The following is an 18,502-nucleotide window of genomic DNA, read 5'->3' as shown; positions in this document are numbered from 1 at the left end:
ATGTTCTCTCCGGTGCCATCATTCATTTTGATCTGTTACAACAAACCAGAAGACAAAATACAACTGCTGCTGTCAGTGGAGTGCAGCTCTCCACTGTGTCTGCAACGACCACTGCTGTGTTGTGGGAATGAGTGAATACAAAACTACAGTAGATAGCAGATCTAGATTCTCACTATCTAGACACCAAAGGGCCGTAAGACGTCGTGAAACACACTTTATTCAAACTAAAAAAAAGATCATCTTTGGGGCGGATTGCTGTGGAAACTTGACCAAAACAAAAGTCTGACTTTTGAAACCGGATGCGACTTTGTTTGAGGGCAGCAACAATTCGAGTGGATTGATAATTACATCAATTCCAGGGAGTCATCACACTCATCCCCACCCATGTCCTCCTCCCACACTCATCTCTCTGTCCTCTTTAATCCTTATTATAATGAATTAAGACTCAACAGTGGAGGTCAGAAACAGGACGGAGAGATGTGTTTTGCAGGAGCGTTCATTCAATCTTTCATTAACTAGACCGGATGTGTTTCCTCCGGAGAAAGCTCCCCATTGGTCCACCGGTCTGGAAAAGGCCTGGAATCTCGTGCCCTTCAAACAGTTTTCTGGCAAGTGACTGGCATTTGCATGCTCTGGTCCAATTGGTTTGTTTGAGTCAAAAACCCAAAGGTATTGGGTTCACAAACAACACAGATTTTTATTGTATTTAGTGTAATATGCTCATATAGTGCATCACATTCCTGGTTAACCATTCAGAAATGTCACTGTTTGCTAAATAACAAACGTATTTTTAATGAGGACTGAGGCAAATTAAAAAGTACATCTTTTAAAAGGAACATTGTTAATGCATCGTGAGTGTGTGTGTGTGTGTGTGTGTGTGTGTGTGTGTGTGTGTGTGTGTGTGTGTGTGTGTGTCAACAAGCGGTGTTCAGAAATCAGTTTCCCACCAGTGAAGAAAGGGACTTTTAGTGAAGTTAACAGACCGATAAATAAATGTAAAAGTACCTAAAGGAGATGTAAACACTCTCTGATGAAGATCAGTTTAAAAAGAAATGTCAGTAAAGTGATGCAGCTGATGAAAGAGACATTTCCCTCATATTGCTGAGGGCAGATTACTATTAACAGTTCCTCTAATCACCAACTAAATTCACCAGCAGCAACACCAATTATACTTTCACTCCTTCAGATCTGATTTTACTCTCAGCTCATTTCCAAGTTAAACATGTTTAATGTTTGCCTTGCAAACAGACATCAGCATTTCCGATTTATTTTCATTCATAGTAATCTCTCTCTCTATATATATATATATATTACCCTCTCAAAAGAAAACAAAGCTCTCCTGCAGGAGCACAAATGTACACAGTAGCCGACACATTCAATTACATGATTGCTTTGACGCAAATTCACACACATGATCGAGCCGTCCTAAAGCAGAGCGCCGCTGCGCGTGTAATAGCTGCTCTCGCGCTGACTTGGGTTTGAAAGAGCCTCGTGTTCTTCTTTGTTGTGTAATTTGGCAGCGATGATGAGCGACGGCCTCACCTCGGGACGAGGTCACCCGAGTGAGGCCGTCGTTTCGCACACGTTTGTTTGTGTTGATGTGTTGATGTGCTGCGGTGAAAAAGACACATCGTGAGAGTCGAGAGGGAATACCACGATGGTGACAGCAGGACACTTCACAGTGTTCACGTGATGAGGTCTTTTTGGTTGATTAGAGTTTTATGTTTGAAGTCACAAAGGGCTCCAAACTGTAAAAGATATCACCTCAATAATAGAGAGCTGCAAGGAGGGTGTGGTTGTGTATCAGCCAACCAGGAAGTTAACGTCACCCTGGTTCCCTCGAGCAGAAATCTAATGGAATTCTGCCATTTTGGATGATGTCAGAAAATGATCTCTGATGCAAACAATCGTTTATGATTTAAGTTTTGTTCAGTAAAATAATCATCGTGAATGAACACCACTTTTATGATTTTTGAGAAAACAATGACTTAATATCTTAAAATGATGAGTCAGTATCATGAAATGATGAGTCAGTATCTCAAAATAATGACTTATTATCTTAAAATAATGACTTAGTATCTCAAAATAATGACGTAGTATCTCAAAATAATGACTTAGTACCTCAAAATAATGATTTAATATCTCAAAATAATGACTTATTATCTTAAAATAATGACTTAGTATCTCAAAATAATGACGTAGTATCTCAAAATAATGACTTAGTACCTCAAAATAATGATTTAATATCTCAAAATAATGACTTAGTATCTCAAAATAATGACTTAGTATCTCAAAATAATGACTTAGTATCTCAAAATAATGACTTAGTATCTCAAAATAATGACTTAATATCTCAAAATAATGACTTATTATCTCAAAATAATGACGTAGTATCTCAAAATAATGACTTAGTATCTCAAAATAATGATTTAATATCTCAAAATAATGACTTATTATCTCAAAATAATGACTTATTTTCTCAAAGTACTGAATTACTAATTTCTTAAAATAATGACTCTCAAAAGCAGGGACTTGATATCTCAAAACAATGATTTAAAAGTATGTTGAGATACGAACTAATGTTTTGAGAAAGTCTGTCATTATAGTGGTTACAGGATCTCTCAAGCTTGTTTTACCCAGAGACCTCATTTCATCTAAAATACCATCATCCTGCATACAATACGTAATAAGATAATAATGGAAGCCACAGTGCATCGTAAGAGTAGTTACAGTATATCATAAGTCAGCCTGGACATATGAAGATCTTAATCCGGTGTTTATTTTTGCCACGCTGACCACGGAACAAATATGAATCTAAAACAACACGGTGATGCCTCCTTAAAGGGCTGCACTAAATGCCATCCAGATAGCAACCCAAGCGCTTCTGGTTTCAAACACAAATAGAAAATGCTATCAGCCTTTAATCACCCGTGTTAATGTCAAACGTAGATCGCACAGATGGAATCGCCGCCCCCCGACGCTGCCCCACCCGCCACCAAAAGCCCCTTTTGTTTGCTGGTGACATCTGAGTGGCGTCCGCCGAGGGCTTCCTCACGCCCGCCGCGGCCTCCTGACGCCGCAAGTTCATGTGCGGCGGCTTAGCGGGAAAAGCTGGTTTGTCCTTTTACAGTTTGTTGTTTTGCGATTGATTACAGTTTTTCTTTCATTTGCAAACACACGGAAATGAACTGAAGCACAATTATTGAGACTCAGAGAGCAAAACCTCAGCTCGAGTCTACGAAGCTCGAAGGACGTTTTCGGCTTTGCATCCAATTTGCAATGTCAACATGCACACAGTTCTCTTCAGGGAATCTGACATGAAGTCACTGGTTTGAAACGCTGCCATTCATAATGCCACACCCATCGATTATTTGGCCAATGATGAAAGAAAACAGAGTGCAGGTTAATAACTGTTCACAACAACAGTGTAAGTCAACATGGCAGCGAGAGGCCTGTTCTCACCAATGTTTGGCCATTTCATTGAAAAGAACCTTAATCCGTTGTTTCTTTCATTTCTTTTTTGGATTTTGCTGTGTTTATATTCTATTTAGATTTATTTGTGTCCTGATGTTTGATGCAAAATGCAACATTTGGAAATGCATTGATGTGTTGATTGATTTATGTGGAAATGAATAAATATTCTTGTCGGTGTGCAGTAAGTACACTGGTGTTGTGTGTTGTGTTTGGTCAATACATTAGTGTACTTCACTCTAACAATGTTTCTGACAAAAAACAATCCCGGACTATACATTAGAAAAGTAAAAGTGTTAAAAGTGTTTTATTGAGCTGGTTCAAAGAGAATCAGATCTAATAAACCATACGGTGACAGAATTGCTGAATAAAACATGTTAATATTTCCTCTTTTCTGGTTTGGGTTTGACTTTTCAGAGACATAGTTAGAGGAAAGAACATGAATATATTGAACAAACACAACACACAGTACTCACTGCAGACTGATGAGAATATTTACTTCTGTCCACATTCAAATCAATCATCACATCAATGCGTTTCCAAAGGTTGCATTTTGCACCAAACTTCAAGACAGAACATGTTCTACAGCAGGGGTCTCAAACTCATCTTCACTCTGGGCCACATCAGCATCACGGTCGCCCGCAAAGGGCCGGTTGTAAATGTCACCACTCGTAACATATTGTTCAATAACGCTCTGCATTCACAGTTTAAAGTAGTCTTCAATGTGCTCGCAATACATTTCCATGTTAAATGTACAGTAAGACTTTCTATTTCATAATTTTGACTGTCAATCTCATAATTTTGACTTTCAATCATAGTTATGACTTTATATCTAATAACTTCGACTTTCTATCTCATAATTTAGACTATGGGGATATTTGTATTATTATTAGTCTAACTTTTAAAAAAAGGGTTTTTTTTTTAACTTTTTTTTTTGAGACCCCTGTTCTAAATAGAACATATATGACATAAAGGCATCAAAGAACATTTGTGGAAACAGAAAAGGAACTCAGTTACACAACCTGATGAATGAGTCTACATGGAGCAGTCAGGTGTTTGGTTCATGTGTGTGGCAGCGTCTTGACTTCGTGTCAGATTCCTGTCTTCTGCAGAGAACTGTGTCCAGTGTGAGACAAAGAACGTAACAGGTTGAACTGCTGATTAGGTTTAAAGCAGAAAACCTGTTTAGAGTTTTGCTCTTTGAGTTTTGCTTTATGTGTCGTTTTAGTGTGATAAAAACAGTAAATGCAGAGGTTAAATTGTACATGATGGTGAAAATGAATTCTCACCTCAACACACGCTGCATCTTAATGCTTCATGAAGCAGGTTTATTCAGCAGGCTTCCTTCAGTTCTACATGTCTTTGTGCTGACATCAGTCTGCAGCAGGAGGCTGAACGTCAGCGCTGACTGCAGACCTTTGGCATTCACAGAATACGTAGACAGTAAGTGGCAGAATGGGAGAATCACGACTACAGGAAAGATAATGGTGCTGTTTGTTTTGTAATGTGTGTGCATGGGATGTGCGAAGTGTTTGCATGGAACACATGTTGGGCTCAAAAACATTTCATGGACATGATGACCCGAACATGAGAAATATTAGTTTCTTGAATGAAGGAAAAAAAGTGGTAAAATATTTACATTGAACAGGAAATGGATGAAGATTTCTCAACAAAAAACAACTCACTCAAACTATTGGAGAGAATTCAAAAAGTCGTTCAATATTTGGAGTATTTATCTGAATAAAAACACACGAATCCTACTCAAATACCAGCATAGATCAAGAAGAAGGATTCTAACGTCGCGTTTAAAAGATAATAACTTGATTCTAACCAAATGGAAGTATCTTGTAAATGACATATATGGAATGGAAAAAATAACCATGAGAAGCAGAAATCAAGTTCATATCTTTGAATAAATTAGAGAAAACAACATTTCTAATGATCCTCCGGTTGGATGTGACAACTGAGACAAATGTGTGTGTATTGTAGTTTCCTTCTTTATTGCTACAATGACTTGAATTTATCAGTTATCGTTCAACTACATCCTATTAATTCATATTAATTTAGGGCTGTCCTCAACCAAAGAAGTTCTGGGTCGACTAACACTTTACCGACTAATCAATTTAATCGACAGATCTGTAGTTTCTCCACAAAGAATCACACAAAGGCATCACTTTAAATCTCGTGTTTACCAGAAATGTGCTCATAAGTTTCTTGAAAATAATTACTGCAGAATGTAAAAAGCATAAAAAAACGACTAATCGACGAACGTAATCTTGGATGACAAAGAACAAAACGACCGATTAGTCGACGAATCAAATAAAATGGGGACAGCAAGATTTATGTAAACGTGTTTTTTTCCCTCTATTCTTATTTTTATCTTGTCTTTTTTTCTATACTCTATATTACCAAAACAATATTCTTTTAAATGCAAAAAAAGTGCATCCAACAAAAAGAAATGGACGTTTGCTGATTAAATCTTAAAGATTCATGATTTTCAGGTCAGAATCCTGTAAAATATGTATCTTCATGTTGTTGTGAACATCCATTTAAAAAAACTCTACGAAAATCTGTTAAAATCTGTCAAAATGTCCATAAAAATAAAACCTGTAGCGGCTGGAGCACTGTAAACTCGTCCACTGTCTTCTCTGTCGGTAAAAGATAATGTTGTGTGTTCATTTCAACATTAAAGCGATGACTTTGTCAGATAACATTGTAGCACACAGATCAAGATGTCGACACAACATCCATGAGCTTCAGTCACATCGTTTCCCGCTTCTGGAGCAAAGACAGTGACGTTCAGGGACATTCATGGCATTCCCGCCCGTTAAAAGACACCGCAGAGACCTTCAGCACGGATGTGGACTCGATATTAATCATCTAAAGAGGATATCTCTGTATGTGCATGACTTCACGAGCTCACACGTCACAAGCGGCAATAAACCGTGAACGATGACAGTGAACGTCTCATCCACCAGCTGGGAAATCAAGGCTGTCTCTGCAGAATGACTTCAACAAGCAGACAGTGAGGACCTCAAGGTGAAGGCGTCGTCTGAGGATCACTTCGTGACTTTATTTTTCCCGCCTCGCTGTGTTGACATTCAGTCTCCAGAAGCCTCTGTGGGCTTATACCACAGCTGCTTAATCACTTTTAATGTTTCATGAAAATAATGAACAGGTGGAAGAAGGAAAGAGACACGCAGGAATTATAACTATAATATGGATTAACAATGCCACCTGGTGGCCCAAAACGATCATTTATGAACGCAACATGGCTTTTTCAGGAAGAAGAAGAAGAAGAAGAAACAGAAACGTTCCTTTATTAGTCCCACAGTGGGGAAATTATTCTCTGCATTTGACCCATCCCTGTATATATAGGGAGCAGTTAGGGGTTCAGTGTCTTGCTCAGGGACACTTCGACACAGGACACGGTGCAGCCGAGGATCGAACCGGTGACCTTTCAGTTGGCGGACAACCCTCTCTACCCAGTACCTGAACTTTGGGGAAATATGCTATTTAATAAATTCAGAATGTGCTTTATCAATAAGAGTCAACGTTTACATATCGTACCTACACACCTGCATCGTTATAATCATGAAGTGTTCGAGAACAGCACTGATAAATGTGTTATTACCACAGTCTACGGTTATTACTGCCTCTGTGGGTGGATCAGGGCGGATGTTGACACTGTCGCTGTCACGTGACGTCCAAACCCGGAAGAGAGGGCGGTGCTTCGCAGAGGGCTGTTGGGCTGATAAAACAAGGTAGGCAACACATCTTTCTGTTATAATACTGACGGTGTGCATTTGGATTCAAAATCACAGTAGATTATTATATTATGTGGACAAACCTTCGCCTGTTCTGCGTCATGGATGCCAGCAGGGAGCTAGCTTAGCTCTCTCGACGCTAGCAGGAGCGTTAGCATACAGCTAGCTAGCTAACAGACACAGAGGACAACATTTATTTTAGGAAAGGTGCTTTTTTAGGGTGCTTTATTACTCTTAAGTCCAAAGTTCGCTGACTTAAACACCGTGTTGTGCTGTTTCTGGTCAATGTTGTGAAGTAGGTTAGCTTATGTGTTGGTATATTTAATAAGGGACACTGCACATTAATAAAAACATTGCTGTAAATGCTCCACAGTTAGCCAAGAGGATACTTTTCATCCGTAGTCATCAGGGGAGATATTACAAAGTGAACCTAAAAACTGAATATAAGATTACATTTACAAAGTTATGCAATATTGACCCTTTACAAAGCGTGCAGAAATAATGAAAGAAGTGAGAATATAAATATAAGTAGTATCAGCATTCAGGAGACTCTTATACTACATTGTCAAGTACTAACAAGACAAATTCAACACACGCAAAGCGAATATAATAAGGGATAACAATGTTAAATAGAAACATGGAGTAAAGACAAGATTATGCTGCATTGTTAAACACGAAAAAGCATCCATGTCAGAGGGGGTATCACTGCTTTTAGACCACATTGGACCAGTTCCAGATCAAACATCATCATACCTAGACTAGTCATACCTGGACTAGATTATTCAAGAGAAGCCAGAATCTCTTTAAAAGTCAAACTCTTTACTCTATTAGTAAAACTGCTAAACATCTAGACCTCATTGAACCAGGTTTCATTCTAAAACACTCTACCTAGACTGTTCATATCTGGACGACATTATCCCAGAGAGGCTAAACATTCTTTAAAACACTGTATTCTATTTGTGAAAATGCAAAAACAAAGAGATTTCACACTGTCTTCACATTGGACCAGGTCCAGATCAAAAACCACCAGACCTAGACTGGTCAATGTACAATTTTATCACAGAGAAGTCAGAGATTCAATTTCAGATTTGTGAAAGATTTATTAACTAAAGTCTATTTGTGAAATTCAAAAAACATGAGATCGCCCCGGTAAATCTGGACCGTGTCCTATGTAGTCCAGATTTGACAAGTCTAAGTCTTTTCACAAATATAATTAAGTTTTCACAAATCTAAAACTTTCTCTGGCCTCTCTGGGATAATCTAGTCCAGATTTCACCAGTCTAGGTATCGTGGTTTTTGATCTGGACCTGGTCTAATGTGGTCTAGATGTGGAACAAAACAGTGAAATCTCCAATTTGTTCCAGGTTTCACTTTCATCTTTCTTAAAGTGAGTTTCCGACAGCGTTGAGGGTTCAAAATATCACACATCACTTGCGAATCAGACGCTAACTTCAGTTTTGTCCTGATACTGGGGAAGGAAATGCTATTGAGGCTAAACGGCGTGTAAATCAATTTTAAAGCGAGTGTTCATGCTCGCATGATGGATGTGTGTCTCTTACCGTCACGATAATAAACACCTGCTACCTTCTGTACGGCAGCATCCGCCATGACGGCCATCAAGCATGCTCTCCAGAGGGACATCTTCACGCCCAACGACGAGCGTCTCCTCGGCATCGTTAACGTCTGCAAGGCGGGAAAGAAAAAGAAGAACTGCTTCCTGTGTGCGACGGGTAAGAGGAAAAACAAGTCTGAAGAACTGTTACTGATAACAAGGGAAATATATTCTGAAATATTGTGTTTTCTTTGTGTTTCTTCCTCCAGTTACCACAGAGAGGCCTATCCAGGTCAAAGTGGTTAAGGTGAAGAAGTCCGACAAAGGGGACTTTTACAAACGACAGCAGACGTGGGAGCTCCGAGATCTGACAGAAGTAGATGCCAAAGATGCGAGCAAGGTCGGAGAAACATAACAATAGAAATCTCTTGCTTCTTCTTTTCTTGTCCCAGAACCTCGTTCACCGCTCGCACTCTCCTCTTCTGACTCTCACGGTTCAGGAAAACCCTGAATTCGACCTCCACTTTGAGAAGGTGTACCGCTGGGTGGCCAGCAGCGCGGCCGAGAAAAACTCCTTCATCTCCTGCATCTGGAAGCTGAACCAGCGGTACCTGAGGAAGAAGGTGGAGTTTGTGAATGTCAGTTCTCAGCTGCTGGAAGGTGTGGAAACGCTCCGTCTTTACTGTACCCCCTCCCCTGTGAGCGCATGATTTGATTATGGTCTCCCTCTTAAACCAATAGTGTGTGGTGGTCGTGTTTGAGGCGTTCTAATGAGTGAGAATCTCTGCTGGACTTTTGTTTGATTTATTTATTAATAGCACGTTTTTAATAAGTGTTGGACCTCTCCTCTGTATCTTGGCTTGTTGGTTTGGCTCTCTGTGTTAAATTCTTCTTTATTCTTGCTTTTCTCTCTGAAACTTTCTCTGGCCAGAACTTCCTAAAGCGGAAGGTTGGTAGGACTTAACTTCCCCTCCTCACTCCTCTCCATTGTTATCTATCTCATGACCTCAACCCCCCCCCCCCCCCCCCCATTCTCATTAGAGACTCTCACCTCCTTAAAGCTCCAGCTGTGTGAATCATCTGACACTCAATACGGACGGCATGATTCATGTTTCTCGATAATCATAACACACATCTAGGTCATGTTTTCGCTCACTTTACGTGTCCATTCCACCTTTAGTTCATATGGTTATTCACTGATGTGTGCATTAATGTACTCTGTATATTTTGACCGAAACTTGGAGCTCATATTGTTTCTTATTTTTCCAGAGCACAGTTAAGTGCAGATGTTTCTGTACTTTAATTTAATTTACAGTCTTTTTTTAATCAAGAACAAACATAAGAAGTGCATTTAGCTGATAGTTATTCCAGATTGCAGGAATACTTCTTCCATCTCTCGCAGAAAATGAGTAGCTGCTTTAAAATGTGTTGTTCTTCCCCGTCACCGGATGTATTTTTGTCTGTAGTTGTTCTTGGTAGAGGTGTTTTCTAAACCCTGATGCGTTGGAAGATACCAGAATGTGTCTTGGACTCGCGCTTGTCTTCAGCGTGCGTTTCCTTCTCTGTCTGTGGCGTTAGAGTCCGTGCCGAGTGGCGAGAGTCAGAGCGTGGCCGGAGGCGACGAGGACGCCCTGGACGACTACCAGGAGCTGAGCACCCGCGAGGAGCAGGACATCGAGAGCATGATGGAGATGTGCGAGTACGCCGTCTCCAATGCCGAGGGCTTCGCAGAGCAGCTCTCCAGGGAGCTGCAGGTCCTCGACGGGGTGAGTGAAGTGGAAGGTATCGCGATCTTATGGACAGGAATGATTTCACTTTCATACCCTCTTCCTTTTTGACCACTTTTTAAGGCCAACATCCAGTCCATCATGGCGTCGGAGAAGCAGGTCAACATCCTGATGCAGCTGCTGGACGAGGCGCTGGGCGAGGTGGACACCATCGAGGGGAAGCTGAGCAGCTACGAGGAGATGCTGCAGAGCGTCAAGGAGCAGATGGACCAGATCTCACAGAGCAACCGCCTCATCCAGATCAGCAACACCAACAACGTCAAACTGCTGGACGAGATCCAGTTCTTAGTGGTTAGGAGCACATTTAGTACTGATGTTTAGAAGTGTGTGTATGAGGATCTCCTCCACAGTCAGGGTTCTCCATCTCTTCCTGAGTTTGTGTTGTTGTGAGACACAAACACAATAACAGATATGAAGCCATAACAATGCACTATTTTAATTACTGGATTGTTTTTCTCTCTCTTGCTGCCTGCGTCGTGTCTTTCTTCCTGTAGAACTACATGGACCTGTCAAAGGGACACATCCGAGCCTTACAGGAGGGAGACCTGACCTCCCCTAAAGGCATCGAGGCCTGCATCAACGCCTCCGAGGCTCTTTCCCAGTGCATGAACGTGGCGCTGCGACCCGGTTAGTTTACACATCGCACTTGTCGATCAACTAAATCTTTGGCGTGGATACGAGCAGATTCATTCACTTTATTTGAACGTTTTCGTGAGATTCGTGTCTTTTTTCCCTCCCGAGGCCACGAGAAGCTGACGGCTGTGACGCAGCAGCACCTCCTGTTCGCCGAGCTGAGGGACACCTTCGCTCGCCGCCTCACCAATCACCTCAACAACGTGTTCGTTCACCAGGTAACAGCAGCGCCAGACTTACTAATCATACATAACGTGTTAAAGAGCATTTAGTGCAGCATTACTCTGATTTCTGAGTTGCAGCTACATAGGACGATGTCCTTTAAACTGTATGTTTACTGATTTCATGTCCCTGGAGCATTAAATATCGACAAGAGCATCTACAAACGAGTATGAGGATGTTACAGTTTTCTACTCCGCTAGGTTTCAGAGAGAAACATTTTCATTTTTTACTAGTTCAGTTGATAAAGTAGTTACAATTTGCTCCATCTCGACCAGCTACAACAGTAAAATGCTGCTTTCACACGGTGGCATCAGGATTAATATTAATGTAAGATATAATAATATATCGGTTACAAGGGACATTTTACTGCAGAATGAGTACTCTTACTCTTTGGTACTTAAAGTACATTTTGTGATAATACTTGCATTTCTTTGCTATGTTTGTAAACTGTGATGGTTTGTTTTTTGGTTTAAATGATTCATTTAGTCGTTCAATTCACAACAGGTTTGCGTGTCTTTCAAGTCCGTTAAACCGGCACGAATAAGACAGAAAGAGACCGTGTGATCCTTAAAGCACCGGCGGCTTTAAATGAGCTCATGCGCAGCAGATATTTGGTGCAAATGTTACTTCAAGTTCTGTCCAACAAAGTAGAGGGAGCAGCTCCTTTACTTTGAAGCAGATTCAAGAGTGAAACCTTTTGTCGTCCTCCCTCCCTCACCCCCGTCACGGACTTCCTGTTTATCCGTGACTCTCTTCCTCTCCTTGTGTCGTTTCCTTCCTGGTTGTGTCCTCCCCTCCTTCTCTTGATGCTCCGTGTTGTGCTCACTTTGAATCATCCCTCTCTGATCTCTCTCTGTCTCTGTGTGTCAGTTCAACCACTTCAGTCACTTCAAAATGACCATCCCTCAGTTCTATAGGTCCTCCTGTCTGTCGCTTCCAGTGAGTACCCTCACAGCACCCCCCCCCCACCTCCCCCGCATAGTGTTTGACCTCTCACACCGTCACTCCAACTCACATGAGACCTCCTGCCCTCCGTCTGCCTAACGCAGCCCGTTCTTTCTTGCATGGGGCACGTTTTCTAACTACTTAACATCTCATTTGATGTCGAAGCCGACGGGGCACCGCTCATCTTCCTCCTCCTTCATCAACAGTCTGCACTCCTCACAGCCGAGGGCTCTTCTTTTGTGTGTTGGTGCTGTGTCATGTGATGAAGTCCTGTGCCTGTCTGCTCTGAGTGCATGTCAGTGGATACTGAGCAACATGACGATGAGGGGGAAGAGAGGAGAACGTCAGTACGGCAGAAAGAGAGTTTGAGTCGAAGAAGTGTTTGTTTACCTCGAAAACATTCGTTTTTTTTGTGGTAGTTTGAGGCGACATCCCCAGATGTTTGTGATGAGTAAATATTCCTGGTGTGTTGAGTGTGTTTGTGGATGGAATGGGACACTAATATTAGGTTTCAGTCTACACTAACGCCTTCATTGATTACATTTTTAACTGTCTGCCGTCGCTCTGTCGTCCAGGGCCACGACCAGAGCTCCACGCTGTCGCAGCACACGGCCGAGCTGAGCCTCCCCAAACACAGCCCCCTCCACAGGGACCTGCTGCGCTACTCCAAGCTCATGGAGTGGCTGAAGAACACCCACCGGGAGAAGTACGAGGGCCTGTCGAGGGTCAGTGCTGTTATCTGGCTACGTAGTTAAAGGAGCGGTAGAGAAACGCCTACATGACGGAATAAAAATTAAAAAGAAGTACAGGACCGGGGGGAGGGGGGGAATATTCCAAGGAAAAACAGAGAATTTCCGAGATCACTTTTTCTTTACACGTTTTTTTTCTCGTACATTTTGTGACCCTAATTACATTTTGATCGAAGATCATTTTATCTGTTCATATTTTTTTTCTCGTATTTTGTGAAATCTTTTCTGGCAAATTTACATTTCAATCTCGGAGAATATCAGATTTTTCTTGCACATTTTTTTCCTCTGAATATTACCCACTGACTTCGTTAATATTGGAGATTTTTTAATTCATTTTTTTACCTACAATGAGCCCAACATATCGTCGTAGATGAGAGGAAAACTTTAAAGTTGTAATCCCGTAGATTTCAGTCCAGTGGTGACAGCAACACGAACAATGAAAACTACTCCATAGAGAAGTCATTCAATGGCTGTTGCAGGAAAGAAATGCAGACCATGAACATTATCAATAACGGGGTTAGATTCCATGAAAATCTTCCAAATTATAACTTCAAGAATGAAGCTGCAGCCAGGAGACGGTGCGCTGAGTCAGTCAACATGTTGAGTTATTCCTTCAACACTTGAGTACTCAAGATGTGATGTTTTAGACCTAAACAAATGTCATCTCCCCTTGTTGTTTTTAGACCTACGTTGACTATATGAGCAGATTATATGAACGAGAAATCAAAGACTTCTTTGAGGTTGCCAAGATAAAGATGGCGGGTACAACCAAGGAGGCCAAGGGCAAGTTCGGTGAGCGCTGCAGCGGAGACGTGAAGCACGTCCGTCTTGTTGTGTCTCAAGTAACAACTGTTTTTCTCTTCTTGCTTCTTTTTTCTGTACCATGTAGTTTACTCAACGGCAATGAGAATTTCACTTGCATCTCCAGATTATTTTGTCCAGTATTGTTTATTGTACTGTCAGGTTATTAGTGTATAAATAAGGAAACAGGGCCTCAACGTTTTACTGTCTTTTCTGCATCACATCTGTTACCAAAAGCACATTTTTACCAACTAATGTGTGCTCGTAAGATGCTTGAGCCCTGCCCCTTGTTTTACGTTTCAGGACCTCACGTGCTCTGAATTCTCTGCTCTTTTGAATATTTAAAGTCTGAAGAGGACTCTAGGTCGAGCATTCTAGAAACTCTGCTTCCTGCATTCTGTGTCAGCTTTTCCTGCTGAAAACAAACATGAAAGAAGATTGTTTTCCAAAAGGTTTTGTCCGAGCTACCAGCATAGCTAAGCCACCGCAGTGCACGTCAGCATCTATGTAACTGTTTACGTCTCACATCCAGCCTCACCCCTCCCCATGCTGCATGTTCTGAGCTCTAACCTGTCTCTGTCTCTGATGCCCGCCTTTCTAACTGGCTGCAGCAACGCTTCCGCGGAAAGAGAGCGCACTCAAACAGGAAACGGAGAGTAAGTACGACCGTCGGCAACAGAGCTGTTCCACTGTCAATTACCGCCCGCTGCTTCTCACCACTCCGCATCACACCGCCGCACTAAAAGGAAAACCTTTGCTCGGCGCCCTTCGCTAACCCCCACACATACCGTTATCAGCCCTGCTACACCATTACCTCTCCGTGGACCTGGTTGGTTTGTGCTACATCTTCACAGTGCAGCTGAATGCATCGTCACATCTTCTGATTCGATGAGAAAAGACAAATGAAAGCTAACCTTTGATATCCATGTTATTTTTATATCATTTGACTGCTTAACTTATTGGGTAATAGTGTCATACTTGACTGTTTAAACGCCTGCCGGGGTTGAGTCTCTCTCCGACTGAACACCTGACCTGTGTGCTGTGCTGTGCTGTGTTAGGCCTCCACGGCAGCTCTGGGAAGCTGACGGGCTCGACCTCGAGCCTGAACAAGCTGACCGTGCAGGGCTCCAACAGCCGGCGGTCCCAGTCGTCCTCGCTGCTGGACATGGGCAACATGTCCGCCTCCGACCTGGACGTGGCCGACAGGACCAAGTTTGACAAGGTGACGGATATACACACATTATTTCTGTTTCACCAAACTATTAATCTGAACTCACTGTGGCCTTGTTTCCACTGAAATATAAGAATCCTGCACGTCTATGGAGACACAATCACGGCTAGAAGTTGGGAGAGAATGCTGTCTTTTGTGCGTTATAACATAGTTATAACGCCATAAATAATAAACAAAGAAACAACATAAGTTGAACTTTTTCTATCATTTATTATACAAAAATTGTAAAACAATGGAATCTACATATCCAACTTTTTCCAAGTCTCCACAACTGTTTCCAATTTCCAATAAATAACAATGGAGGCTCCACGTGTTGATACATATTTAACTATTTACATTTATACAAGCTCTCGTCTGCTATGTGCCTGCAGTTCAGTCGAAGTTTCACCAAATTTTCTCAATGTGACTGTTTTTTTCTTCTCCAGAATCTGTTTGGGGCAAAGAGCTTCTTTGGGAGAACTTTAAATTGAGACATGTGGAAAAGTGTTTTTGATGAAATATCACAATTTTAAGCTTTTGATTCGGTTGCTTTTTCCTGATAGAAATGTTTGTAACACATGATGTGTTCAAGGACCGTCAGAAAAGTTGAAAATCCGACGATAACATCAGTTTTTACATGCTTCTTCCTGTGATGTAATGTGTATTTTTGGCCATTTAAAAAAAGAAAGAAAATATTGCGGATTAGAAGGTGGAATGGAAATAAAGCTATGTACAAGTGCTGCTCTGTATTAAACGAGTTTCTCTTTTGCAGATATTTGAGCAGGTCCTCAGTGAGCTGGAGCCTCTGTGTCTGGCCGAACAAGACTTCATCAGCAAGTTCTTCAAGCTGCAGCAGCACCCGGCAGTGATGCCCCCCCTCGCTCAGGTGAATCTGAACCCTTTAACTCTACGTCAGCGGCGTCGATCTGAATTTTGTCTCGCCTGAAAGCGTGAGATATTTCAGAAATAACGGGTGCATCGTCATCGTGTTTCTTTGGATTTGTCATGGTTTGTGTTTCTTGTGTTGACAGCCTGAGACGGAGGAGACAGATGGAGGCATGCTGTCAAAAACGGCTCCCCCGCCTGAACACAGACAGTCCTTGTCCTCAGAGTGAGTAGTTTCACATCGTCGGCTGACAGTTCTGCTGCAAAAAAATAACCCGTCTATTGCTGGCAAAAAAACATGATTTATATCTCGTCCATGAAATAACCCCATCTCTTTGTTTCACCTCTTTTTTTATTTTAATGTGTTTTCGTGACTGAAGGAAAGACGTCGTGCGGCTGATGATGAATAAGATCTTTCAGAGCATCGAGACGGAGCTCAACAGCCTCATCGCTCTGGGCGACAAGATCGACAGCTTCAACTCTCTGTACATGCTGGTGAAGATGAGTCACCACGTGTGGACCGCCGAGAACGTCGACCCGGCTTCTTACCTCAGCACGACTCTGGGGAACGTTCTCGTCACTGTCAAGAGGAACTTTGACAAATGCATTGTGAGTAGAGTCCAAACTCTAAATGGACCATAATGTACTAAATGAACATCATGCTGTATTGAAGAAGACTTGAAACTAGAGATTGAGACATAAACTCATGTTTACAATGTTTACTGAGGGAATAAATCAAGAGAGAAGTAGAGTCATTTTCTATAGACTTCTATACAACCAGAGGAGTCGCCCCCTGGTGGACACTAGAGAGAATGCAGCTTTAACACATGAAGCTTTGGCTTCACTCTTCAGAACCGGAGGTTGCCGCCTGGTCTTCTCTCCAAAATAATGGGAATATGTATTCCCTTTTAAGTTCTCACACATATCATGCTATAAATTTAATACGACGTGTCTTTTTCTCACAGTCGGCTCAGATCAGACAGATGGAGGAAGTGAAGATCTCTAAGAAAAGCAAAGTCGGGATCCTCCTCTTTGTCACCGGGTTCGAGGAGTTTGCCGAGCTGGCTGAGACGATCTTCCGTAACGCCGAGCGCCGAGGGGACCTGGACAAAGCTTACGTCAAACTGATCAGGGCTGTCTTCGTGAACGGTGAGACCTCTATGTGGTCCGACCTGCTTTAATTGGCTGGAGACGATGCGATGCCCCCGCAAACAAACTCCTGAATGTTGTTTTTTTTTTTTTTTAGTGGAGAAAGTCGCCAATGAAAGCCAGAAGACGCCGCGGGATGTTGTGATGATGGAGAACTTCCACCACATCTTTTCCACGCTGTCGCGTCTGAAGATCTCGTGCCTGGAGGCAGAGCGGCGAGAGGCCAAGCACAAATACACGGACCATCTGCAGTCCTACGTGATCAACTCTCTGGGCCAGCCGCTAGAAAAACTCAATGTAAGTCGGGAGTTATCGCAAAGTTTCTTCGCGTTCCTGGTCATACGCAGGACGTGAGCATTTACAGAGAGGTTGTATTCAATGCATCACAGCTGGTTAACCTGTTGTCGCCCTCCTGCAGCATTTCTTCGAAGGGGTCGAGGCCCGCGTGGCTCAGGGCGTTCGCGAGGAGGAGGTGAGCTACCAGCTGGCCTTCAACAAACAAGAGCTGCGTAAAGTTATCAAAGAGTATCCTGGCAAGGAGGTGAAAAAGGGACTCGACAACCTTTACAAGAAGGTGGACAAACATCTGTGTGAGGAAGAAAGTCTGCTACAGGTGAGACAATAAAAAAAATAAAAGTGTTATGAGGTGAAACTGCTGGTTGAGATCCCTCGTCGTCTCTGAGTCGTGCTGATTCTCTCCACCAGGTGGTGTGGCACTCCATGCAGGACGAGTTCATCCGTCAGTACAAGCACTTTGAGGACTTGATCGGCAGATGCTACCCTGGCTCTGGAATCACCATGGAGTTCACCATCCAGGACATGTTGGAGTACTTCTCCAGCATTGCTCAGTCCCATTAGTCTGGCTGCTATATGAACTTTTCAAGATTGATTCGCCTCACATTGGCTGATGATACACTAGCTACTCACTAACTATCTTGTACTGTTTGTTATTTGTTTGGTTTTTTTGGACGATGAACATTTCTTCTGTGTGTCAGTGTATTTTAATGAAAGGGATTTGTACACTTGACAGTGGTGCAGATGTTTCTGCATTGTGTGTGTGCTCGATTCAACAGATGCGCTCTAAATACTTAATCGTTTGTATGTCTATTATTTCTTTATGCCATATGTACACAATAAATTTGCTGCTGCCAAACTATTCAATTATGTGTCCAATATTTGTAGGTATCCCGTTGTTAAGCACATGACAGCTATTTATTTACACATTTATGGCCTGACTCCGCCCTCCCGCCTTCTGATACGGACAACGCCGGCTCTCAAAACAAGCTGATGCTCTCCGCTGCGTCTCACTTCCATGGTGACGAATAACAAAA

General features: G+C 42.2%; 1 protein-coding gene across 6 annotated transcripts; it reads left to right on the top strand.

Annotated features, from left to right (window-relative positions):
• The first annotated feature begins 7,196 nt into the window (after positions 1-7,196).
• exoc1 (exocyst complex component 1) lies at positions 7,197-18,328 on the top strand. Of its 6 annotated transcripts, XM_079266538.1 has the most exons (21): positions 7,197-7,235; positions 8,837-8,968; positions 9,060-9,190; positions 9,291-9,450; positions 9,722-9,739; positions 10,369-10,556; positions 10,641-10,868; positions 11,072-11,204; positions 11,319-11,428; positions 12,303-12,371; positions 12,953-13,102; positions 13,810-13,918; positions 14,539-14,583; positions 14,986-15,149; positions 15,910-16,023; positions 16,169-16,248; positions 16,403-16,631; positions 16,988-17,171; positions 17,269-17,468; positions 17,590-17,784; positions 17,877-18,328. In XM_079266538.1, the coding sequence occupies exons 2-21, from the start codon at positions 8,845-8,847 to the stop codon at positions 18,027-18,029; spliced, it is 2,784 nt and encodes a 927-aa protein (XP_079122664.1). In that variant the 5' UTR covers positions 7,197-7,235; positions 8,837-8,844; the 3' UTR covers positions 18,030-18,328. The 6 variants fall into 6 exon arrangements, with proteins under 6 accessions (XP_079122664.1, XP_079122665.1, XP_079122667.1 ...); XM_079266539.1 differs by lacking the exon at positions 9,722-9,739; XM_079266541.1 differs by lacking the exon at positions 12,303-12,371.
• Positions 18,329-18,502: the final 174 nt, after the last annotated feature.

This window comes from Melanostigma gelatinosum, assembly GCF_949748355.1.
Source record: "Melanostigma gelatinosum genome assembly, chromosome: 4".
In the NCBI taxonomy this organism is placed as follows: Eukaryota; Metazoa; Chordata; class Actinopteri; order Perciformes; family Zoarcidae; genus Melanostigma; species Melanostigma gelatinosum.
This window is presented reverse-complemented; position numbering and strand designations above follow the sequence as displayed.